Raw genomic sequence first — 24,905 nt, forward strand, 5'->3', positions numbered from 1 at the left:
GTTAGTAATACTATTGGGGGTTTTGCCCACATTCATACTTGGAGGAAATGCTAAATTTCAGTTAGAGGTTAATAAAAATAGAGGTGTAATTTTTAATTCTTGCCAAAATTCTAGGAACCCCCTTCCTATGTCCCAGGCTCTGCAAGTCCCAAGTTGAGAATCCCTGGATTAGGCTGATCAAATATGCAAGTAACACAGTAGGTGTGAACTGTTTGGGAGCCGTCTCAGAGGCTTGGAAGGATGAGCCACAACCACCAAGAGAACATTTAACAGAGTTCAAATTTGGTTGGAAAGAAAAAAAAAAAAAAATCAGTTGCCAGTATTGGAAAAGGCAGACCCATCTTGATGGCAGTTCATGTGAAATAAAGCCCCTGGGGTCTTGGTTGATGACATTCACAAAATGAGCCAACTGGATAATGAGGATGACAATAATGATAACTTAATCTAAGGTTGTATTAATAGGCCCTTGAGGTTCCAGCTCACACATCTGAGTCCTGTTGGAACCTACATAGGTCAGACCACTGTGACTGACGATTTAAGACAAGCACTGAGGCCAGAACCCAGAATGGTGAGCAAAAGAAGCCATGGTGGTGAGCTGAGAACTCTCAAATCTCTGAGCTCAGAAACTTAAGCTCTAGACCTACACAACCACCTAGGGATCATCTGAATTTCAGTCTCAGCACGTTCAAACTGGCGGCTCCTCCCTGGTTCTCTTACTCAGTGAACCTCAGCTCAGCTGAACAAGCCAGAAACCTGGGGATCATCCTTGATATTCCTCCCTTACTCTTACCTCCCAAGTCCAGTCTATCACGAAGTTCTGTGGACTTTACTTCCCAAATTCCCCTAAAATTCATCACTTCTGTCTCTATCGCCATCCGGGCACATGCTACCTCCATCTTGCCTGGACCACCATAGTAGTTCCCTAGGAGTGTTTTCTGTTCCTCTCTGGTTTGTTTTCAGCCCTGCAGCCAGCATGATATTTAAAACACAAATCTGAGCCCACTCCTTTATTTCAAACCCTTTACTGGCTTCCCATTGACCTTAGAATAAAGAACAAAGTCTTCTTGTCCAAGTTTGCCTCCCTTCCCAGCGGTGTGTACGTCGGCCCTCTTCTTGTTCCTCTAAGGGGCCACAGTCCTCTCTGCCACATGGCCTTCGTAGCTTTCTGTTCCTCTACCTGGAACCCAGTTCCCTGCTATCTGCCTCGTTAACTCTTATCTTACTTGTCCTTCAGCAGTCCTCCCTGACTTGCCCGATCAAGTCAAATCCCCTCTTGACGCTCTCAGAGCACATGACTCTCTTCTTTGTAGCACTTACTACAGGTGTGATTTACATGTCTGTTTGTTTTTTTAAGAGAATAATGATGATCATATTTACTAAGCACCCTCAATGTGCCAGGTACCGTATCTTATTTAGTACAACATATGAAGTAGCGAACATTATTGTCATTTCACAGAGATGAAAACCTCTCTGTTAGGTCAGCAATGTGCCCAAGGCAGCACAGCCAGGACATGGAGAAGCTGATGGAAACCAGGCCTGTCAGCTCCTGGCTCTCTGTTCTTTCTCTCCAGGATGCTACATGAAGGGAAGAGGTATTACCATTACCCTCACAGGAAGTTTTCAAGCACAACCTGGATAGCCCTGTATCAGGGAGCTCTTTCCACACTCTCAGCTCCTAGGAGCCCAGACTGATTCTCTTTCTCACATCAGATACCTTGCATCCCTTAAAGCAGGGCTCTCCAAGGGAACTCTGCGATCATGGAAATGGTCTCCATCTGCACCATCCAAAAGGTAGCCATGAGCCACATGTGGCTATTAATTATTTGAAATAGGACTAATGTGACCAAGCAATTGAGTATAAAATTTTATTTTAGTTAATTAAATTTAAATTGAAATAGCCACAGGTGACTAGCAGCTCCTGTTCTAGACAGCGTAGCCTTAGTTTTCCCTACACTGTAGGGAACGTGACCAGGTCTACCCAGCTCCCCCTTGCTGGCTCCAGTCAAAATGAAGCATATGGCCTATTTCAGTTTTACACACACAGAAAACCTCTTACTTATAAAGACGGCATTGGACTATGTATCCCACTTTGTAATCTGCTTTCCTCCCCCTCATGATAGATGGTATATAGGCAAGCCAGTATGTGTACTGACCTCCTCTCCAAATGCTGCCCAGGATTCTACATTCCACTGAGCCACATTTTATCTCACCAACTCCCAATGACAGACATTTGGACTGTTTCCATTGTCTTCATACTACTACAACAAACATTTCATAACATCTCTGCATGTATATCTCTGTACCCATCTAGGACAATTTCAGTACGCTATGTTCTTAACGGTGGAGTCGCCAGGTCAAAGGGCAATCACATTAAAATTGTTGGTACATACTGCCAAACCACCCTTAGAAAGGTGTGCTTATGTCAACCTTCCACAAAAGTATATGAGTATGCTCATGTACACTGAGGCCAATATTGAGATTGTCAATCCTTAAATTTTTTCTAATTGGATATTTTATTGTTTCTTTCTTTATTTTTCCTTAATTACCAGTGAAGAGTTTCTTCATTTGGTTTCAAGGCACTTGCATTTCTTCTGTTTATTCCCTGTTATTTCTTAATATTTCTATTGTGTTATTTCTTTTTCTTATTGCTATATAAGAGCTCTTTGTATTTTGTCTATTTTGTCAAATATTTCTTCCCAGACTGTGAATTGTCTCTTAACCTTATTTAACGTTTTCCATAAAGAAGCTTTCTCAGTTTTGTGTCGTTCTTTGTGGATTTTAAACATTGCTAAAGAGATGTAACAAAACAAGCATGGGCAGGCTACAAGTAAAACAAAGTCTTAGTTTTTAGCATTTTGATTCCTGGTCACTCGCAAATGTACTTCAAATCCCAGTTTCGGCACTTTCTAGCTGTCTGATCTTGGGCAAATTTCTTAATCTCATTGTGCTTCCGCCTTCTAGTGAATAATAATAACAATAACAACAACAACAACAATAATCATAATAACAGTAAAAATAGTAATAATAAAACTTGCCGTATAGGAATTTGTGGAAACGCGCAGCTCTGGCTTGGCTTCCCTGCCCTTACCCCGCAATAATTTCGTAAGTTAAATCAGACCAAACAATTGATTTATTTTAAAGATTGTACTTACTAGGATCTCTAAACGGGGGTTGGGAGGTGGGTGGAAGCATGGAGGAAGTGACAATTAAGATTTATTGAGTACTTACGTGCCGAGGAAGGCGCACCGGATCGAGTTAACTTCAAATTTGAGGAAAAGTTCTGGAAAGTGCATTATTCCAATTTTACGGGGAGCTCAAGGAACCCAGTTTCGTGAGTCTCTATGTCTCATCACCGAGCCATTTCCCCGCCTCCGCTAGGAAGCTTTCAGGGCACTTCCCCCAGGATCCCCACACTAGCTCAGGTCAGTTAGACTCGCCGTTAGCCGAGTGGGTGTAGAGCGACGCGGAACGAAGCAGCCCAACTGCCGCTGCTTCCGACTCTCTCGCTTAAAGGCCAGCCTCTCTTCGCTAAGCTTCCCAGCGGTGCCTTTTGGGAGTTGTAGTCAGACGCGCTTTACCCTGCTCCCGGGTAGGGAAACACAAGACTCCAATTCCCAATATGCCTTGCGGCAGGCGAGTGCAGCACCGATTCTTATCCTCCCTACTTCTCCACTCCTTCCCTTCCTTCCCTTTTCTTCTGAATCCTCCGCTCTGGACTCCTGTCGGTGAAATCCTTCGTCTCTCTCCCCATCTTTCTGTCTCATTTTCCGCCATCCTCTCCTCTGTTCTCGGGAGCCAATGCGAGACATTTGCTCAGATTAAGCGACGGCTTAAAACTCGGAGTGCACGAGGGGAGATCGTCACAGAGTGGTAAGGGGGCTGGGAGAGAGGAGGTGGTCGAGATATAGGGGGAGAGAGTTGAGTGACAGGCGAGGACTCTGAGGAAAGTAGGGGAGAAGTTCGGAGATCGTATGATGTGGATCAAAGTGAATGGAGTGAAGTAGTCTTGGAGGCGGGGAGAGGAAAGAAGTAGAACTGGATTTGGGAGACATGGATTATTGCCGTGCGCAGCAAGAGAAGTAGGGCCAAGAAATAGATGGGAAGCACGGACAGATTTGGAGCTTATAGGCTGACCTGACCAGGAGAAGTGGAAAGGAGAGAGGATTGGGCTCAAACAAGTTTCCTTTGTCACTGCTTAGTTAAAGGTGACATTAAGTCACTGAAATACAAAACGTTTTTTGCAAATATGGGACGATTGGCAGTTCTGTCACTTAGAAATTGACAGAAGACTGGAGTTGAGGACATAAGTCGGGTGAGGAGGCAGGAAAGGAGGGGAGTTTGGTCAGGTTTAGGAGACAAGAGGAGATGAGTGACATGGAAAAGGAAACCATAGAAAAGATGAGTTTTTGTGGGGGCCAGTGGATCTGGAATCAGAGTAAGAATGAGAAAGGTGAGGGGGTGACACTGGCATATGGATGCTAACACTTGTGTCTCTCAGGTGATGGAGAGCACCCCTTCAAGGGGTGGACTGAATCGAGTACACCTACAATGCAGGAATCTGCAGGAATTCCTAGGAAGCCTGAGCCCTGGGGTATTGGATCGATTATATGGGCATCCTGCCACCTGTCTGGCTGTCTTCAGGTGAGGACTCTCTTCATGGCAGGGGCTGTAGTGGGGAAATGTAATGGAGTCTGCAGACAGAAATAGATTATCATGGATAGAAGCTTAGCCCTGGCGGGGCTTGAAGATTAAAGTATGTCAGGCCAAAATGGATGGGGGTTGTGGTGGTCAGCAAGACCAGTAAAAGTGTCGGGGGTGAGGTGAGATGTTTGAGAGGCTATGGGGACAGAGATGCAGATCTAAGGCCGTTTCTGATATTAACATTTTCCCTACGCCCCCTTACAGGGAGCTCCCATCTTTGGCTAAGAACTGGGTGATGCGGATGCTCTTTCTGGAGCAGCCTTTGCCGCAAGCTGCTGTAGCCCTGTGGGTGAAGAAGGAATTCAGCAAGTGAGTCTCTGCTGCATTCTCAGCCAGATACAAATTCTCAACAGCCAGGCTTTCCAAACTGCTGTTCTTGGAACACTTCCAGGAAATATTAATGGGAACACCACAAAACTTATTAAACAAGTTTGGGAAACTCTGCATACTGTATTTCAATTCTTGGAGAGTTGTGATATCTATAACAAAGCTCTGGTAGGTGTTGCAGTAAAGAAATTTGCCTTAAGAAGACACTGACTTCACTCTGTAGAAGTGTTCCAAGAACCACCAGTTTAGAGAAGGCAGAAATGGAAGCCTTTATGGGCCTCCTTTTTGTTCTCCAGACACCCCCTCACCTCTCTGCTTCTGTTCCAGAGCTCAGGAGGAAAGCACAGGGCTGCTGAGTGGCCTCCGTATCTGGCACACCCAGCTGCTTCCTGGTGGTCTCCAGGGTCTCATCCTCAACCCCATCTTCCGCCAAAACCTCCGCATAGCCCTTCTGGGTGGGTATGTCACTTCTGTCTTTTCCTAAGCGAGGCAGGGGAACTAGTGATTAAATTGTTAAGTAAGCTGCTGGATGGGGAGCTCCTGAGGGGCCTCTCTGGAACCTTGTGGGCTCCACCTTCAGGAACTCCTTCAGGAATGTTAGACCAGACATAGGTACATGGTGTAGGAAATGTCTCTCACTCATGGCTTGGGGGACAAGAGTGGAAAGGGGGCAAAGGGGTGGGCAGGAAACACAGGCAAGTTTCTTTATTCTTGGCCGTCCTGGCATAGGGGCAAGGCCTGGTCTGATGACACAAGTCAGCTGGGACCAGACAAGCATGCCCGGGATGTCCCCTCACTTGACAAGTACGCCGAGGAGCGATGGGAGGTGAGGACTTGGGACTCTGTGTGCGTCTCTGCTCGCAATCCTCCTTCCCATGGCCCTTAGAGGCATTTGCCTCTCTGTTGTCTTCTGTTCCTCAGGTGGTCCTGCACTTCATGGTGGGCTCCCCCAGTGCAGCCGTCAGCCAGGACTTGGCCCAGCTCCTCAGCCAGGCGGGGCTCATGAAGAGGTGAGGAAGCCAGAGGTAGGACAGCTCTGTTGTGCCCCCTCGAGTCCCTACTAAACTGAGTGTCCAGATCGGGTCAGGATTGGAGGGGGTTGACCGCAAAAGGACAGCTGAGCAGAGTAGGGTCAGAGATAAACCAAGAAAAACATGTGAGTGGACAGGTGGGATGGTGACCTTTCTCCGCACACCCCTGCCACGGTCCCTCTCTGTCTCCAGTGCCGAACCTGGAGAGCCGCCCTGCATTACCTCTGCCGGCTTCCAGTTCCTGTTGCTGGACACCCCCGCCCAGCTCTGGTACTTTATGTTGCAGTACCTGCAGACAGCCCAGGTGAGGAGGCTGGGGCTGCCAGCTGGCACGCTATGCTCTTCCCAGGACCCCCTGAGAGATGGCTGCCCACAGACTCTGTTCCCTGATTTTCTGTCTTCTCATTTTCACCCTCCCGCTCCTCTCTGTCTCTGCCCATTCCTCTCTAGAGTCGGGGCATGGACCTAGTGGAGATTCTCTCCTTCCTCTTCCAGCTCAGCTTCTCTACTCTGGGCAAGGTAAGCCAGGGACCGGGGCTGGGGGCTTGGGTAAGTGAGCTTAAGGGCAGAGAGATGGGAAGGGAAATGAGGTTATGGGGCAACAGAGTGAAAGATAAGAATGAGCAAAGAGGGAGTGAGTGTATGGGGCTGGAAAAGGAGGCATGGGATGTACCTTGGACCCCAGCTGGCCACCTCTCTTCATCAGGATTACTCTGTAGAAGGTATGAGTGATTCTCTGTTGAACTTCCTGCAACATCTGCGTGAGTTTGGGCTTGTTTTCCAGAGGAAGGTATGAGCATCCAGATATGTGGCTTCTAGGGAAGAGGCAGGGTGGTATGTTGCCTTGGCCTTTAAAAAGGAGTGGGGTCTCTGGGGTCAGTAACAGGAAGCAATTGCCAGGACGAAATAACTGGGTCCCTTGGAGGAGGGGGAGAGCAGTCGGGAGCTGAGTTTCTGTGCACCAGGAGGGATCTGATGTCTCTGGAGGAAGATTTAGGACAGTGACAGTGACAGAGACAGCATATTGCCTTGTCTCCTTTCTAGAGGAAATCTCGGCGTTACTACCCCACACGCCTGGCCATCAATCTCTCGTCAGGTGTTTCTGGGGCCGGGGGCACCGCACATCAGCCAGGCTTCATTGTCGTGGAAACCAATTACCGACTGTATGCCTACACGGGTGAGGCAGGACAGAGGGCCCCTGGGAGAGCCGGTAGGGGAGGGGAGTGCGGAAGGGAAAGAAACAGGAGGGAATGCAGTTTCTATTCATGTAAATTTGTAACTTGGTGGTTCATGTAAACTTGACGGTTTACAGACCTCTCTGAGGCTTGAGGGAGTCTGGGTGTTGTGGGGGGACCCTCCTAATCCCCTCTTCTTGTTCCCGGCTCAGAGTCAGAGCTGCAGATCGCCCTCATTGCCCTCTTCTCCGAGATGCTCTATCGCTTCCCCAACATGGTGGTGGCACAGGTGACCCGTGAGAGTGTGCAGCAGGCCATTGCCAGTGGCATCACAGCCCAACAGGTATTCCCACTAGGGGCCAGGAAGACAGGCTGCACTTGGGCTGCAGGGTACAAGGCAGTCACCTTATGGAAGGTTAGTACCTGGTGTATTATAATAGGTGGTGGTAAGTTGTCTGCATTTGAGCATCAGACACAGGAGAAATCAAGGCTCTAAGTGAGGGAATAAGTATATCCTCGAGGGGAAAAAGCACAGAGGGAGGAGCAATAGCTCTGGATTTGTGTCTCTGCACCACCACTTCCTAGCTGCATAAACGCCCTAGTTGTTTCACTTCTCTGAGCCTGTTTCCCCATCTGGAAAATGGAAATAATGACAGTCCTCACCTCATACAGTTGTTGGGAGGATTCAATGAAATAGAAGTAAAGCATTTAACTCAGAGCCTGCTGTGCTGTAAGTGTTCAGAAAATAATAGCTGCTGTCATTTTAAAGAAAGAAAAACAAAACAAGACTATGGAAAGGGCAACTGTCAGAGAAGGAGCAGCAGACATCACCAGTGGGAACAGCACCTCTGGGACAACAGCTGAGCTGACATGGGTTGAATTGATGACAGGCATGTGCCTAAGAGTTTTTAGTCAGCTGATGTTCAGTAACATTAGGTGACAGCTTATGTAGCTTTCCTGCCTTCTTAACTTAAGCTCTTGATCCCAATTCTTGTCTGTTTTCCTAGATCATCCATTTCCTAAGGACAAGGGCTCACCCGGTGATGCTTAAACAGGTACCAAGCTGCTGGAGGCTGACAGCCCTTGGCACCTGGCAATGAACTGATGGAAAAGAGAAAGGGGCATCTAAATCTGGGAATGAGTGGAGGGCTGGGGTTTTCTGGGACGGTGTTCTGGAATCTTCTAGCTATCCCTTACCTCTGCAGACACCTGTGCTGCCTCCCACCATCACGGACCAGATTCGGCTGTGGGAGCTGGAAAGGGACAGACTCCGGTTCACTGAGGGTGAGTGGCTTCTGGTGGTTGATTCTTCATCATTGGCCAGAGGTAGGACAATTGTCTTGATGAGCTGAAAAAGCTATTCATGCATTTTATTTGTGTTTACTGCATGGGCTGGTAAACCCATGAACTTTTTATTTTGGGGTGAGTCGGTAGCAGTAAATGAATTGCCTCAAATAGGTGCAATTTGGATTTAGCCAGAAGAGGGAAATGGTGGGGGGAGGGGCGCGCTAATTCATAATTTCTCTGGTTTTGGTAAGCATTGATGGGTTTTCTTATTGTATTATATTGCCTTCCTGAACATGGCTGGATCACACTAGGGTTAGGATGGGCCCTGGAAGAGGCAAACATTAAGGATTAATATTAAATGTGGGTGGCAAGCCCTGACCGCTGGCCTGAGGCTGCCACCAAAGGGCACCTCGCCTCACGTTCTCCCCTCTCTCTCCCCTCTGCCCCTGACCTGCGGACCCCAGGCGTCCTGTATAACCAGTTCCTGTCGCAAGTGGACTTTGAGCTGCTGTTGGCCCACGCGCGGGAGCTGGGCGTCCTAGTGTTCGAGAACTCGGCCAAGCGGCTCATGGTGGTGACCCCGGCCGGGCACAGCGACGTCAAGCGCTTCTGGAAGCGGCAGAAGCACAGCTCCTGAGAGTGCCGGCCTGGGACTGGGACTGGACCCGGGCGGGGCGGGACCGGGCAGGGCGGGCCGCGTGGAGGCACGCGCGGCCTCGGAACTCAGGTGTTTTTTTTATTCACACGTCGGGACTCTTATTGGTTAATAAAGTTGTGAAAACGAACCAAGAGGCCCCGCACGCCTCCCCAGGAGGCTACCCATCTTTGCGCGGCAGGCGCGCTCCTACCCGCGTGGACCGCTATTGGACCCGGAAGGGGAGGCGGAGGGAACGAGGCCTGCTACTGCGCATGCGCCCTGACAGAGCTCCGCCTCATTGTGCGGCGTGGATCGCGACTCTAGTTCCGGGGGGCGGTTTCGCTGGTCCCCAAGTCCATGAAGCCCCCGCCTCTGCCGCAGGGCGCCCTGGGATAGCGGCGGGCTCACCGGGTGAGCGCGCGCCGGAGCAGCCTCCGGGGAGTGGGAGGCACTGTGGGGCCAAGTCCCACGCCATGGGACGGGCGGGAAGGCGGAGCAGCGCTCTGGGCTGGGGACAATGACGGCCTCTGGGCAGGCGGGGATCTCAGTGAGCCTGGCGAGACTCCTTCCTGGCTCTCGGGAGCGGTGATGGCCATCATTTCCCTGAGTCCTTTCCCCTCCTCTGTGTCCGTGGTTATCCTCACGTCACGGATAAATAGGTTGAGGCCCTGAGACCCCGATCCTGTCCCAGAAGAGCCCCGATCTCTGTGACTCCAGGACCCTGTCGACACCATGCACTCTAGTCCTCGCGGAGGAAAGGTGCGGGGTGGGATAGATACTTAAAATAACCGACCAGTGCTGGAAGGAGACAGTGAATAAGGAAGAGAGTGTGACTTTGGAAGATGTGACCCTCCCTCACCCCCATACCCTCCTAATGTGCTCTATCTGGAACAGGTCTTGGCCCTTTTCCAAGAACTCCCGATGCCTCATTTGCTTCTGGCTACTTTTCGACCACCGCTTTGGGGGCTGAGGCCCTCACGGGGCCTCCCCAGGTCTCATCCCCTTTCCACCCAGTCAGAGCCCCATGGATCATCCGTCTCCCGGAGGAACCGTGAAGCCAAACAGAAGCGCCTGCGAGAGAAGCAGGCGGCGCTGGAGGCAGGGATATCCCAGAACAAGGTTAGGGGTCCCTTGGTTCTCTGAGAGATCTTGGGAGGGAGCTGGAGGGGACTGGCTGGATTCCAGATGCCTGGGATATACTGGAATTGCATTACCTTTTCTGATCCTTTCTCCTGCCAGTCACCTGTGGAATCCAGTAAGGCCTGGAGTCCTAAGGAGATAGTGTTGTATGAAATCCCCACGGAACACGGTGAAAAGAAAGGTAACTAGGAAACTTGAAGGCCTTTTCTCTCACATTTCGATGGCCCATTTGTTTTACTGAAATGCAACCTGGGAACAAAATTCAGGAGTTAGTGAGCTCTCCTCTGCCTCCATAGATGTCTCCCGGCCCCTGCCTCCTGCATACAGCCCCCAATACGTTGAGGCTGCCTGGTACCCTTGGTGGGTGCGAGAGGGCTTCTTCAAACCAGAATATCAGGTCAGTACCTGGCGGGGTTGGGGGGGTTTTGCTAAACGGTCCTCAGGGCAGAATGGCCCCAGAGGTTGGTGGGGACAACTGAGCCTCAGAGTCTAGAGCTCGCAGTCAGCCACATTGCAGAGCCTGCCACAAAGCAGGGAGAACTTGTCTTCTCCCCTTCGTGTCTCCAGAGTGTTCTCTGCAGGTTTTCCCATCCTCTGTTAATTTGCCCAAAGGGTCTTCCTGCAGTCCTTTCTGCTTTGGAGACACCAGAGGGTGCTGTTTTCCCAGGTGACATCCAGTCCTCTCTTGCCCTTTGACATTTCTCCTTCATTCTAGGCCAGACTGCCCCAGGCCACAGGGGAGACCTTTTCAATGTGTATCCCACCTCCCAATGTCACCGGCTCCCTGCACATTGGGCATGCGCTGACGGTGGCCATACAGGATGCTCTTGTGCGCTGGTGAGAGGGGAAGGGGCTTGAGTTCTTGGAGGGGAAGGAGAAAGTGTGAGAAGGAGTAAGGGTGAGTAAATATGCAAGGCCAGGGCATTCACGTGAGGGTATTTCTTCTGCAGGCACCGGATGCGTGGGGATCGAGTGCTGTGGGTCCCTGGTTCGGATCATGCAGGAATTGCTACTCAGGTATGTCTTTTTTTTTTTAACTTGACTTTATTTATTTGTTATTTTTTGAAAAATGTAGGTACTTGGGATTGAACCCAGGACTTTGTGCATGCTAAGCATGTGCTCTACCACTGAGCTATACCCCCACCCTCAAGTATGTCTTTTGCCACTTTTTCCTTTTCTTCGGTGAAAGAGATTTCTTCCCCCAAAGTGACCTGATTCTCTGCCTGCCCCCTCATCTTACTGTAGGCTGTGGTGGAGAAACAGCTGTGGAAGGAGCGAGGTGTGAGGAGACATGAGCTGAGCCGAGAAGACTTCCTTGGGGAGGTGTGGAAGTGGAAGGAGGAGTGAGTATGATGGGCAGGGCTGAAGGAGCCGAGGTGGCAGGTTTGGGTTCTGGCTTCCCAGCGCCTCTCCCCTAACTTGTAGCTGAGGTTCTTCTTATTCAGCCCTAACTTTGAGTGGAGATGTAGGCTCTGGAGCCCCTTAGCATTTGGTGGGGTCTGCAAGCTTTGTATGGGTGTGAGATGTTATATATTATATTAAAATTATATATATATATGTGTGTACACATGCATGTGTGTATGCATGTGTTTTTTTCTCCATTTATCCCATTTCCCTTGCCTAGATTTCATCATCTCTTCTCACCCACTCCCACCTTCCATCCACTTGAAATTTCCCTTTCTTCCAGGTCTATTATCACACACCATCTTCTCTAAAGCATCTTTGGGTTTCCCACAAATCGACTGCCTCTTCCCGTTATGGTAGAACCTTAAGCTTCTTTCCTGTCACAGAAGGATCCATACCGGGTTTTTCTGTCTCCATTAGCTTCTAGAGATTCGATCAATGCCGTACTCACTCCAGCACCTGTGGTTTTACTGGGCCTGCTGCATAGTTGGTGTTTGGGACATGTTTGCTGACCAGAATCTCTCTGGGCACAGGAAAGGTGGAGAGATCTGTGAGCAGCTCCGAGCGCTGGGGGCCTCCCTGGACTGGGACCGAGAACGTTTTACCATGGATGCTGTGAGTGCCACGCCTCGGTCCCTGAGGGTGTCGGGAGGTGTTTAGAGATCTGTGCAGGGAGATGTGTTGCGGTGTGTGTTGGGGTTGTGCCAGGGGATGCTCGGGTCCCAGAGTGGGGTGATGGGCCAAGAAAGGGCTGTCACATCGGGACACTCAGGTCGTCCTAGGGCTCCTCAGCGGCTGTGACGGAAGCTTTCGTGCGACTCTACAAGGCAGGGTTGTTGTACCGGAGCCGGCAGCTTGTCAACTGGTCATGCACTCTGCAATCCGCCATCTCGGATGTTGAGGTGAGACAGAAAAAGAGAAGAGAATTTGTGGGAGCCCAGAGGTGATGGGAAAGCTCGGACTCTGGAGCCAGATTGCCTGGATTCACATCTCAGTCCGGCCACCTCCCAGCTGTGTGACTTCTGGCCAGGCTGTTAGCCTTTGTCGGCCTCAGTTTCCCAATCTGTAAATTAGGGGTGATGGAAATGCCTGCATCGTGGGGGTATTGGGAAAATTAAAACTCCCAGAAGGTGCTCAGCACCATACCCATCCATGGTTTAAGTGCTCGGTGAATATTTTTCTGTAACTGTAAAAGGATTAGGTGAGGGGAGGGCAGTGGCTCCCGAATCCTCTGAGTGATTTGGATGGGTTGCAGGGAGGCCGGGGCTGGTGGGTGTTGGGAGGTGGGAAGCCTGCAGAAAGTCTGCTCTCTGACCCTACTTCTTCGACACCTCCAGGTGGAGAGCCGGCCCCTGCCTGGCCGCACAGAGCTTCGGTTGCCTGGCTGCCCCACCTCCGTGTCTTTCGGCCTCCTCTTTTCTGTGGCCTTCCCCGTGGATGGAGAGCCTGGTGAGGGAAGTCCTTGGAAGGGTCACCCACTTACCTCTGTTTTCTTGAGCCCATGTGGGGCTGATGTGAGGGAACTCACCAGCCTGTTTCCCACGTGACCTGATGGGAGGGACATAGGGAACTTTGGTAGTGTTTGCATCCTCGTAGGCACTTACCTGGGTCCTTAGGCCATGCAAGAAGGGTGTGTGATCCCTCTCCTGAGGGAGCTTAGTGTAATTCTGCAGGAGGCTCCCACCCCCAAAAGAGACAGAAGATCAGTTCTGCAGGGTGGTTTGAACAATAAGTGTTCCCCAGAGTTCAAAGAAGGGAAGACAGATGAGCTGGAATACTCAGGAAGTTTCTTTTTTTTTTTAACATTAAAAATTTTTTCAGCTTTATTGAGATATGGTTGACAAATAAAAATGTACATAGGAAGTTTCTTGTAGGAGGGGCTGGTGCTCACCCCAGAGAATGCATAGCATTTGTGATCAGCCCCCCACCCACCGAGAACCCCAAGGGCCCTCTGGGCTCCATGCAAGGATTCCAGTTGCGTTTATTAACTAGATTGATTTATTAACTAGATTAACTGTGTTTCTCATGCAAGTTATTGAGGAATTCTGTAGCATCAGAGACCCTCTCAGCCTCTGGTCATTAGCTTAGCAGAAACCCCAGGCTCCTATAGATGCTGGTCCTAATTTTTTCTAGTTACACCTGGGGACCTGCTCCACCTTGACCATCCCTGTCCCCTCCCTGTGCCAGTTCTCCTGGCTTTAGCTGTGTCGGAAGTGCAGGGTGAGGGTGAGGACCAGCTTTAAGTGCTTGAATTTTGTCTTCAGATGCAGAGGTTGTGGTCGGAACCACGAGGCCAGAGACGCTGCCTGGGGATGTGGCTGTGGCCGTCCATCCTGACGACTCCCGATACACAGTAATACACAGGGCGCTCCCTGCCACCTGGGCTTCCCACCACCGCACCTTCTCTTCCCTTCCTTTTAGGATGACAGCGCCTTCTCTCTGCTTCCTTTTCCTTTTCCTAAGATTTCCCTTATCTCAGCTCTCCAGTGGCTCTGAGTCTACTCCCCTCTCTTCCTCTGTTACTCTTCAGCTCAGGAGCTGACAACTATGGCCCGAGGGCCAGATCCACCCACTGCCTGTTTTTGTATGAGCCATGCTTATTCCCTGTGTGTCATCCACAGTTATGATCATGAATTACCTAACTGTACTATGGCAGTAGAGTGGAGTTATTGTGCAGAGACTGAATTTGCCTCCTGGTCTGTAAAGCTTAAAATATTTATACTCTGGCCCCTTAAGAAAAGGTCCGCTGAGCCCTGCTGTGGCAGGTTTTCCCTATCGTATTCCCAGGGTTCTCACGCCCAGCCCAGACCTGTCCACCCCGCACACGTGCCTGCCCTTGATCCCTCTCCCTTCCCTTCAGCATCTACATGGCCGACAGCTTCGTCACCCCTTGACTGGGCAGCTTCTCCCCGTCATCACAGACTCCACTGTTCAGCCACACCTGGGCACGGGTGAGTGAGGGCAGGGGAGAGAAAGGAAGTCAGAGATTCTGGAGGGAAAGGGAGGGAACCAGGAGGAGGCAGAAAGTAGGGGAGGTCGTCTCACTGGAGAGTAGGGGATGAGACAGTGGGTGGGACAGTGTGGGCGATGACAGTACATCTAGAAAATCTGGAAAAGCAAAAGCCGAGGTCAGGGTTCAGTGCTCACAGTGGTTCTGCTCCCCCAGGGGCAGTGAAGGTGACTCCAGCTCACAGCCCTGCCGATGCGGAGCTGGGGGCCCGACATGGCTTGAGCCCCCTGAGTGTCATTGCAGAGGATGGGACCATGACTTCCCTCTGTGGGGACTGGCTGCAGGTGGTACCAGCTCAGTGATACCCCATTCTCTGGGGGCACCCTCTGCCCCTCCTCCCCTCTCCCACCTTCTTGTTTTCCTAGCAGCCTTTAAGCTTTACTATCGCCGCTTTTCCCCAGGGTCTTCACCGATTTGTGGCCCGGGAAAAGATTATGTCAGCACTGAGGGAGCAGGGCCTGTTCCGGGGCCTCCAGAACCACCCCATGGTGCTGCCCATTTGCAGGTAACCCCATTTTCACTCCTTCCCTCAGGACCACCCCCGCAAGGGAGTAATGAAGCTGAAGAATGACCACGGGATGGGCGGTGCACCCCTTACCCTAGGATACGAGCTGTGTGTCCGTTTCATCTGCTGCTGTATCGTCAGTACTGAGGGCCTGGCATGTAGCAGGGTCCCGTGCCCCCGGGGGAAAGGCACAGGGCTGCAGGAGCGCTAGACTCACGCTGTGTCCCTTTCAGCCGTTCCGGGGACGTGGTAGAATACCTACTGAAGAGCCAGTGGTTTGTCCGCTGTCGGGAAATGGGGGACCAAGCTGCCAAGGTGAGGCCGCCGTGCGGGGAGTGCAGGGCCTCCTGCCCCGCAGACCTCTCTAGCTGTGCTCATTGAGAGGAGAGCTGTGGGGCTGGAGGCAGGGTGCCCAGAAAGAGCTGGCTTATGTCCTCACTCAGGCCCAGAATCTTCTTAGGAGGCTTGGGAGGTCCTTTGTGAGTTTTAGAACCACCTCAGAGGCCACTTGTCCCATCCATGGGGAACTGGTGGGGGGGCAGGTAGGGAGCACCATCTAAAGGTCCTTTCCCTCCAGGCTGTAAAGTCGGGGGCCCTGGAGCTCAGTCCCTCTTTCCACCAGAAGAACTGGCAGCACTGGTTTTCCCACATTGGGTAAGGAAGACGCGAGCTTTCAGGAGATGGGGAGGGGGAAATCCCCTGATTATGCTAAGAAATCACTCATGTCCTCTTGGCAGGGACTGGTGTGTCTCCCGGCAGCTGTGGTGGGGCCATCGGATTCCAGCCTACCTGGTTGTAGAGGAGCATGCAAAGGTTGGTAGGAGGAAGGAGAAGGGAGGCTGGGCGTGGCCGAAAGAGCCTTAGCACAGGGGTCAGAGGACAACAGGGCCAATCCCACCTCCCTGCCTGTGCTGTGCTTCTGGCCTTAAGTCACATAAACATCTACTGTGTGATCACAGCTCCTGAGCCGGCGTTTCTTCATCTCACAGCCAGAGGGCGCCGGCCACTCAGACCGCTTGAGAACCTGAAAACTCAAGTGGTGTATCACACCTGTCAGGTGCTGCTCTTCCTTACTCCCCCACCCCTTACTTCTGCAGGGCGACAAGGAGGACTGTTGGGTGGTCGGACGGACAGAGGCGGAGGCCAGAGAAGTAGCTGCAGAACTGACAGGGAGACCAGGGGCAGAGCTGACCCTGGAGAGGGGTGAATACCTGAGCCATGGAGGGTGGTGGGTAGGGGGCATCTGCGTGTTTGAGGGAGTAGGTACCAAGATGGAGAAGGTGGGGCTGGGAAAGCTAGGAGTGGGGCAGAGGGCCCGAACCTGGGTCTCTGTGGGTAGGAGTTGTGCTAGAAGTTGGGCAGCAGTGGACTGAGGTCCTGATGCTGAGGTTCCAGCTGTCCCCATTCCCCATTCTGTTTCCAAGACCCAGATGTCCTGGACACGTGGTTCTCCTCGGCTCTTTTCCCCTTTTCTGCTCTGGGCTGGCCCCGAGAGGTAAGGCGGGTTGAGAAGAAGAGAGTGAAGGTGGGGATGAAGAAGTGGATGCCAGGACCCCCCAGAGAGTCCAGGAAGAGCTGGCGGCCCCAGGCTTGAGGTTCTTATTGCTCATCTCTTTCCTCCTAGACCCCAGACCTGGCTCATTTCTACCCACTGTCACTTTTGGAAACGGGCAGTGACCTCCTGCTCTTCTGGGTGGGCCGCATGGTCATGTTGGGGACCCAGCTCACAGGGCAGCTCCCTTTCAACAAGGTACAACCCTTTGGTGCCCGGCCCCTCTCTGCAACTCCCCAGTTTTCCCTAAAACTTGTTCTCTGTTCTAACCTCTAATGTGTTTTCCATGTTCCCGATTCCTTTGTCCTGATTCACTTCCAAGCCTCATACCTAAAGCTTGGAGGACAGAGATCTCAAGGGACCCTCCAGGGGAAGGTTCTCCAAGTACCCCTCTGCTGACCTGCTCCGTGCCCCCAGGTGCTGCTTCACTCTATGGTTCGGGACAGGCAGGGCCGGAAGATGAGCAAGTCCCTGGGGAATGTGCTGGACCCACGGGACATCATCAGTGGGGTAGAGCTGCAGGTCAGGATGAAGGGTCTGGGTGAGGGATGTGGTATTCGGGAGAGAGGAAGGGAGCCTGAGGGGAGGGGCCAGCCAGGAGGGATGCAGCTGGGAGGGCCAGTAGGCGGCACCCTTATAGGGGCAGGGTCTTTTACCAGATAACAGAAAATTATTCACCCACCCTAGGTGCTGCAGGAAAAGCTGAGGGATGGGAACTTGGACCCTGCAGAGCTGGCGATCGCAGCCGCAGCACAGGTGAGTCGCCAGTGTCTGACCCATCCCAGTCTCTAGTTCAAGGTCACCAGTTTCCTCTGCAACCCAGCTTCCGGCCCTACAGCCTCATAGGCAGCTGCCACCCCTCTTCTTCCTCTGGTTGCAGAGAAAGGACTTCCCTCATGGACTCCCCGAGTGTGGGACAGATGCCCTGAGATTCGCCTTGTGCTCCCATGGGGCGCTGGGTAAGCCTGGGGTGAGGGCAGCGGGCGTGGCACCTGTGCAGAGGGGCGGGGCAGGGCTGAGGACTCCCTGTGTGGCTGAAGTCCCCCAGTGCACACTCCCTCCTTGCTCTCCCTCCCAGGGGGCGACTTGCATCTGTCTGTCTCTGAGGTCCTGGGCTTCCGACATTTCTGCAACAAGATCTGGAATGCCCTGCGCTTTATCCTGAACGCCCTGGGGGAGAAATTCACACCCCTGCCTGCAGAAGAGGTAAGAGAGAAAGAAGAGATGGTTGGGAGCAGAGATGGATGCAGTCTGACTTCTGAGAGTTGGAGGTGGCGTCTGGAAGGAAAGGAGACAGCGGAGTGGGAGTCCAGCTGTTTCACCCAGAAGCCCCCTTCTGCCTGCAGCTGTCCCTTGCCTCCCCCATGGACGCCTGGATCCTGAGCTGCCTGGCCCGCACCGCTCAGGAGTGTGAGCGGGGCTTCCTCACCTGTGAGCTTGCACTGGTCACTCACGCCCTGCACCACTTCTGGCTCCACAACCTCTGTGACGTCTACTTGGTGAGTGAGGCGGTGGGTGAGGGTTGGCATTCCCCCTGCTTCCTGTTCCTGGCAGAAAGCTGTGAACTAGGTTCCTAATTGTTCCCTCAGTTAGGACAGGAAGAGAGCCGAGATGGGGAACCCCAATTCCCCTCTTCCCTGGGGCTGGCCCCGGGGTGCTGTTCCTGCCTGTCTTCTGGGGAGGGAGGAGGAGGAGGAGGGGGTACTTCTAGAAGACAAAGCAGGATCGGGAGGCGGATGGAGGTTTTTTCCTCCCCCTGTGATTGCTGAGTTGGACCCTAGGCCGGCTGGGGGCTGGGAGTGGACCGGGAGGAAGAGTAGTGGTCTTCAGACCAGGGGCTCTTGCTTGCTCTGACCCTGCACCACGACTGCAGGGAGGGCTTGTTGACCATCGAGTGCCCTCTGCCCCCAAAGGTGGCTCATTCAGCAGGTTGGGGGGTTGGTGGTGAGAATTTTCCACTTCTTGTCCCAGTTACGCGATGCTGACGCTGCTGGCTCGGGACCCCTGCCTTAGATCTCTGTTTCTCAACCTTTTAAAAAACTTGTCTCTTTTTTGATAAATAAAAAACTCAATGCTTTCCATTCTAAACAACACAAACCTCCGTGACAATTTTATTCCCCACCCCTCTGTGAGAATCCCTGCTCTAGAAGTCTCCTTGTCACATGCTCCAGACTGTGACTTGGCTGAGATGCTTGGTGCTCCTGCCCATGTTTACCCACAGCGGGTGGGGCGGCAGGTGTGTGGAGGGAGGACGTGGCCGTGGCCGTGGCCTGTCCCCTGACCTGCTGGCTTCCTCCCCAGGAGGTGGTGAAGCCGGCACTGTCGCACTTGCCCCGCCCCCCAGGGCCTCCTCAGGTCCTGTTCTCCTGCGCTGATGTCGGTCTCCGCCTCCTCTCCCCACTGATGCCCTTCCTGGCCGAAGAGCTCTGGCAGAGGCTGCCCCCCAGGCCAGGCAGTCCCCCTGCCCCCAGCATCTGTGTTGCCCCCTATCCCAGTGCCCGCAGCTTGGTGAGTCCCCCATCCATGGCATCTCCGAATGGGACTACTGGTGAAGCCATCTTCTAGAAGGGCTTGCTGCTGTGAGGTCATTGACAGTAGTGGTTTGTATTTTGCTGTGGAGTCTTTGGGAGGATGGATTGTTCCTGCAGGGCTGGGATAACTCTAGGGTGTTCGGGGCAGTATTCACAAGTGGTTAGAGTAGGATGCTATGCAGACTAACACTAGCTGTGACCATGCCTCTGTTTCCTCCATCTTTAAACCGGGGACAGTAATAGTACATGTCATGGTCGTGATGAGGATGAGACGTTAGTGATAGGATATCCCCAAATCTCCCAAGATCTCTGTGCAGTTTTAAGCTTTAATAACTCGAGAGGGTTAAATGCTATAAACTCACTCAAAAGACCATTTTAAAGTTTAACCAAATTTCTTTTTTACTTACGGTTTTGTGAGTTTTGAATAATACTTTTTAAATTCTAACTGATTTTTGGTTGGTTGTCATCTTCAATAAGAGCAATTAAATAGACATCAACCACTGATCACCTAAGACCTTAGATGATGCCCCGGTTTTGGCCGTGTTACATTCCTTGAGATGGCGAATTATGTGTGTAATGGAGAGGACAGATCCTTGCTCTCAGGAGATGGGGGTGTGGGGGTGGAGGTTAGAGCCAGGAGAGCTGACACTGAGTCTCCAAGGTGCCCGCTTATCGACTCTGGGTGCCTGCCTCCAGGAGCACTGGCACCAGCCCGAGCTGGAACGGCGCTTCTCCCGGGTCCAGGAGGCCGTGCAGGCACTGAGAGCTCTCCGTGCCACGTACCAGCTCACCAAGGCCCGGCCCCGAGGTGAGGTGGGCCCTGGGGTCTGGAGTCTCTGCAGACAGGAGGGGCTGGCAGAGGGCAGAGCCCAGAGTCAGGCGGTGCCAGATGAGAAGGAGCTGGTCCCTTGTCCCTGACAATTTCCTTTCCTCCCCAGTGCTGCTGCAGAGCTCAGAGCCGGGAGAGCAGGACCTCTTTAAGGCCTTCCTGGAGCCCCTGGGCACCCTGGGCCAGTGTGGGGCCATGGGCCTTCTACCCCCAGGTGCAGCCGCTCCCTCCGGCTGGGCCCAGGCCTCACTCAGTAACACTGTTCAGGTCTACATGGAGCTGCAGGTGAGCAGAGGAGATTGGAGGGGGAGGGGAGGGGTTGAAAAGGATGTTGGGAGGAGGGCAAGGGACAGGGTCTATGAAAGTGAGGAGGGATCTTAGAGTGGGGAGAAGGGAGTGCTGGGTGGGCTGCTGACGTCTGAGCCTTCTCTCTCTGCAGGGCCTAGTGGACCCCCAGACCCACCTGCCTCTGCTAGCTGCCCGAAGACACAGGTTGCAGAAGCAGCTTGATGGCCTCATAGCCCGGACCCCATCAGAGGGAGAGGCAGAGACTCAGAGGCAGCAGAGGGTGAGGCTGGGGGAGGCCACTCAGGACGCCTGACTCCCTGAGGGGATGTGGGCCCCAGGCATCAATCCTCACCGGCTTCCCTCCTTGTCCAGCTTTCTTCCCTCCAGTTGGAATTGTCAAAACTGGACAAGGCGGCCTCTCACCTCCAGCAGCTGATGGATGCGTCTCCTGGCCCAGGGGAGCTCTGAGCTCTCACTCACCATCCCTGGCACCTTTCTCCCTTCTCAGACCTGCCTTTGAGGAAAGATCGGGCAGCTGTCAGGGTGTGATGGGGCCTCAGAGACCACGTGGTCTGGCTCCCTCTTTTTGTCAATGAGGAGATAGATTGGCTTGGTCAGAGTGACTGGGTGTCCTTGAGATACTCACGCTTTTGGCCCAGTCTCCCTCCTATGCAGTCACACATGGAAGTTCAAGAATGAGGAAGTTCAGATAAACTCAAATCCCAAACCTGTCTGCTTGTGGTCCTTTGATCCTTCTTGCCTCTTGTGGTGACTTCCCCGCCTCTCAGTTGTTCCCTGGGACTTTGACATGGGAAAGAGGAGGGCTGCCTCTCAGCGCTGGGCTCTGGGCCACAGTGGGAGTGCAGGTGCTGTGCAGGGCCTGCCTCACTGGAGGGAAGAGGACCTTTCTAGTGGGTCCTCTACTTTCATTCTAGCAGTGAGAGTCAGGAATAACACATGTAACTAAATAAACTAGTGTGTCTGAAGGTCATAAATGCTAAGGGGGAAAGGTAGATCAAGGTAAGGGGGCTCAGCTGCATGTGTGATGGTGGGAAGGCAGGTTGGGGGGTGACCCATATGAAATGGGTCAGGGCAGAACTCATTGTAAAGGTGAGAATTAAGCAAAGACTTCTGGGAGCTGCAGGAATTAGCCAAGTGGATGTCTGGGAGATGAGTGTTCCAGGCAGCAGGAAGAGCCAGAGCACAACACTGAGATGGGAGACCTGGAGAGCTCAAAGAGTAGCAAGGAGGCCTGTGGGGAGGGGCGGGATGCAGAGTGAGTGGAGTGGGGGAGTGGGAGGTGAAGTCAGGAAGGCAAGGGATGGGGGGGTGGCTAGGTGATCATCTACAGCTGTGCTGTCCAAAAAGGTAGCCTCTTGGCTGTCTCAATTAATTTAAATAAAACTAAATATTCAGTTTTTCAGCCACACTAGCCATGTTTCAAGTATTTGCTAGCCACTTGTGGAGCGTGGCTACCAAATTGGTCAGTGCAGGTTATAACATTTTTCCATCATCATGAAAAGTTCTGTTGGAAAGTGCTGGTCTAAGACCTTGTAGGCCTTTGTAAAGACTGTTATTCCCTCTGGGAGAAAGGAGCTTCCTTTCCTGTAATGGATGGACATTACCAGAAAGTTGCATATTTCCTTTCTGCTTGTATCCTGTTGGATAGAACCTAATCACATGACCATTGCTAGCTGCAAGGGAGGCTGGAAAATGTCACATAATGAGCCACTTGCTTAGCTAAGTGGAAATAAGCCATGTGCTCAGCTAATATTTGCGTGACTCTCCCAGGAGAATGACTATTAGGGGAACAGTTAGCAGCCTCTGCCACCCCCAGGTCTGGTGGATCCCAAAGCATTCTTTTTCACTGCACTGCTCTGTCTTAAATCTGGGAAGAGAATTCTTTGAGAAAAGAATCTAGGAATCACAGCCCAGTGATCCCAAGTCCTGAGACCCAGGAACCAGGTTGAGGAGCATTTAGCTGTCTGCTCCTCCAGCCATTTGGAGATACAGACATTGACTCCCCAGCTTGTTTGGGGCCTACACACCTGACCCATGGATGTCACCTGCCCACTGGTGCAGGCCAGGGGCCAGTCATGAAATACTGGGGCCCTTTGGGACCCCCGGCTATTTCTCCTCTGAGCTAATTTTCCCAGGACAGTTGTCAAGGAAACTAGAGGAATTTGGTTATGATTTCTCATCTTCAGGGCACTCCATATGGAACTGTGGCCTTCCCCTCCCTCCAAAGGAGTCAGCCTTTAATGTCATACGGTGGTGATAGGGGCAGGGGGTGGGGGCAATGGGAAGATAGGTACTGTGGAGAACAGGAAGCAGTCATACCAACACCCGCCAAATGATCAAGTCTGGGCTGCAAGCTTGCATTTTGAGACAGCTGATGAGAAGTCAAGGTACCCTTGAGTGTGGAGTCAGATAAGTGACTGCCTCATGAAAAGCAGAAGGAGGACCCTGGACCCTCAAGGGGACCAGGACTTACGTGGACCAGGTTTCTACTATAATAATAATCCCTACCACCCAGGCCCACTTATCTAACAGGTACCATGGCACGTACCCTGGGTAACTTATCCACGTAATCCTCAGAACAATCCTAGGAAGCAGGTACTTTCGTTCTCCCCATTTTACATTAAAGAAGTGGAGGCCCTAAGAGACTAAGAAACTAATCTAGGATGTAGGTGTGGGCCTGTGTGACTAACGTAGTTAGCCAGTGCACCCTCTACTGGCACCCACCCTTTTCTCCCCACCACTTCCTCCAGCCTGGCCATTGTCTCACAAGCTGGACCCCTCATCTCTCACCTGAGCACCTCCCCCGACTCCTACCCTGACCAACCTGTGTGGATCTCTGGGTCAGGGGGCCCATGTCCGGGGGGTGTCCTACCTATACCCCTTTCTGGGATTCTTGAGCCCTCAACCCCAGAGCTGAAGCTAAGGGATAGGAAATTAAAATCTGGCTTAAGCTAAGGCATTTGTCTGGTGTCAAACCTCTCCACTGCTAATGGACCTTAGGTGAGTGACTTACCTCTCTAAGCCTCAATTTCCTCATCTGGAAAATCAGATGAGACCTGTTATGCTACATGCAAGAATCCTGTAAGCACTGAAGTGGAAAAGCCTCATGCCTGGAATAAAGCAGGAAGTCAAATATTCCTTTCCTTTATTCCCAGGAGTTCTGAAGATCTCAGCTTGAAGTGGTATTCACATACATGTGTGTGAGGTACATGTGTGTATTCCAGCAGTTAATTTCCCAGATGCGCCTTTGACACTGGTATTCAGGCTATCTGTCCACCCTGGAAACCCTCTGCTTAACAAGGGAGAGTCAGAGACTTGGGCGTCCTTTTCCTGCCGGCCCTCTGCTCACGAGCCCACAAAATCAAGTCATTGAATTCAGTGTATTTACTGCCACTCAGCAGGGTGAGAGCCTGCTGGAAGACAGGGTCAGGGCATTGTCCCTGCTCCCCAGGGACCAAATGCCCTAACCAAGAGGGGAACCAGCCTGGATTGCTCTCAGACTTTGCAGATGACGTGATGCAGGGATCCTGAGTGATGGAGGGTGACGCTGGTCCCTGATGGGAGATGGAGGAGGAGGCAGAGCTGAGGGAGAGAAAAGGGTGTAAGGTGGCTCTCGTTCCCTCCCTGGGGACAGCCAGAGGCCCACAGTGGACTCAGAAACCCACTCCAAGCCCACACCGCCCCATCCTTTTCCCTCCTAAAAGACTACCTTCTCAAGCAGTTTCAGGAAGCTGGAATCATAGGAGGAATTTGCCAGAAAGGAGTCCTTCAGCTTCAGTTGCAAAGTCATTCCTGGCCCCAAAAGTACAGCTTAGGACCCAGCTGGCAGGGCTGGATTCCCTCAGAGATGCGGGCACTCCTCCCACTTCATCCCCACCCGAGTTCCCCTTCCAGACCTCTCCGTGTAGGGGTTCCACCCTGAACACCTGGGAGCTCAGGCCTATGGTGCCTCCATCTCTCTTACTCCCCTTCTCAGCCTCTTCTTGCCACGAGGACCCAGGTGGCTAGCCCTCCAGATCTCACCTGTTCCCTGTGAGCTGCCAAGGAGAGTCAGGAAGAGGAAGAGGGACAGTCCAGCCCCCATCGCGGCTACCTGGTTGTTTGCTTCTCAGGCGGACGGAAGAAATGTTGGAAGCTCCGCTAGCCTCTCCTTACCTGGCCCTCCCTTCTGTGCCCCACTCCGTCCTTAGCACAGGTGCGTGTGGGAGATGAGAGGGGGACGCTGGTAACTGGCTTTTCCAGTTCTCTCAAGAAGTGTTCTTTGAGGACCCACGAAAGGGCCATCCACTGGGCTGGGGGGCAAATAGAAGGTGGCCCCGTTTCCTCAATCCCATGCCCCACCTCCCCAGGTCTCGAGGCTTGAGGCAGTGGGTACCCAGTCCCGCAGGGAGGGAAGTTGAGGAGGTGTCCCTCCTGCGGGTGTCTGGGCCCCACCCAAGCCTGGGCCTGTCATTGCCCTTGAGGGAT

General features: G+C 52.4%; 3 protein-coding genes and 1 long non-coding RNA gene across 6 annotated transcripts in view; 2 read left to right on the forward strand and 2 right to left on the reverse strand.

The window, feature by feature from the left end:
• The window catches only part of LOC116658372, a 68,067-nt gene extending 64,567 nt beyond the window's left edge, over positions 1–3,500 (reverse strand). The window contains exon 1 of the long non-coding RNA XR_004313756.1: positions 3,229–3,500. This is a non-coding gene — a long non-coding RNA (uncharacterized LOC116658372). The remainder of the gene's footprint in view (positions 1–3,228) is intronic.
• A 158-nt stretch (positions 3,501–3,658) lies between these two features.
• GTF2H4 (general transcription factor IIH subunit 4) lies at positions 3,659–9,310 on the forward strand. Of its 2 annotated transcripts, XM_006178741.3 has the most exons (14): positions 3,660–3,870; positions 4,499–4,641; positions 4,906–5,010; positions 5,356–5,487; positions 5,758–5,854; positions 5,950–6,038; positions 6,252–6,363; positions 6,510–6,578; positions 6,766–6,849; positions 7,104–7,236; positions 7,447–7,577; positions 8,242–8,289; positions 8,440–8,518; positions 8,986–9,310. In XM_006178741.3, exons 2-14 carry the CDS (start codon positions 4,502–4,504, stop codon positions 9,156–9,158), a joined length of 1,392 nt encoding a protein of 463 aa, XP_006178803.1. In that variant the 5' UTR covers positions 3,660–3,870; positions 4,499–4,501; the 3' UTR covers positions 9,159–9,310. The 2 variants fall into 2 exon arrangements, with proteins under 2 accessions (XP_032319355.1, XP_006178803.1); XM_032463464.1 differs by lacking the exon at positions 6,766–6,849 and having other exon boundaries at positions 3,659–3,870; positions 8,986–9,306.
• Positions 9,311–9,435: 125 nt separating this feature from the next.
• On the forward strand, positions 9,436–21,150 carry VARS2 (valyl-tRNA synthetase 2, mitochondrial). 2 transcript variants are annotated; one of them, XM_032463436.1, is made up of 31 exons: positions 9,436–9,569; positions 9,818–9,917; positions 10,053–10,277; positions 10,398–10,479; positions 10,595–10,695; positions 11,014–11,135; positions 11,249–11,315; positions 11,544–11,641; positions 12,236–12,317; positions 12,485–12,604; positions 13,040–13,151; positions 13,967–14,055; positions 14,563–14,653; positions 14,869–14,996; positions 15,114–15,217; positions 15,451–15,532; positions 15,795–15,871; positions 15,955–16,030; positions 16,315–16,420; positions 16,642–16,712; positions 16,842–16,967; positions 17,187–17,291; positions 17,457–17,525; positions 17,650–17,728; positions 17,848–17,975; positions 18,116–18,268; positions 19,071–19,277; positions 19,997–20,108; positions 20,239–20,414; positions 20,569–20,697; positions 20,790–21,150. In XM_032463436.1, the coding sequence occupies exons 2-31, from the start codon at positions 9,891–9,893 to the stop codon at positions 20,883–20,885; spliced, it is 3,240 nt and encodes a 1,079-aa protein (XP_032319327.1). In that variant the 5' UTR covers positions 9,436–9,569; positions 9,818–9,890; the 3' UTR covers positions 20,886–21,150. The 2 variants fall into 2 exon arrangements, with proteins under 2 accessions (XP_032319327.1, XP_014409685.1); XM_014554199.2 differs by lacking the exon at positions 9,818–9,917 and having other exon boundaries at positions 9,441–9,569.
• Positions 21,151–23,429: 2,279 nt separating this feature from the next.
• On the reverse strand, positions 23,430–24,905 carry SFTA2 (surfactant associated 2). The gene is made up of 3 exons (XM_014554200.2): positions 24,462–24,905; positions 24,148–24,230; positions 23,430–24,020 (listed from the first exon to the last, which is right to left on the reverse strand). Exons 1-3 carry the CDS (start codon positions 24,520–24,522, stop codon positions 23,934–23,936), a joined length of 231 nt encoding a protein of 76 aa, XP_014409686.2. The 5' UTR covers positions 24,523–24,905; the 3' UTR covers positions 23,430–23,933.

Source organism: Camelus ferus, chromosome 20 (genome assembly GCF_009834535.1).
Source record: "Camelus ferus isolate YT-003-E chromosome 20, BCGSAC_Cfer_1.0, whole genome shotgun sequence".
Taxonomy (NCBI): domain Eukaryota; kingdom Metazoa; phylum Chordata; class Mammalia; order Artiodactyla; family Camelidae; genus Camelus; species Camelus ferus.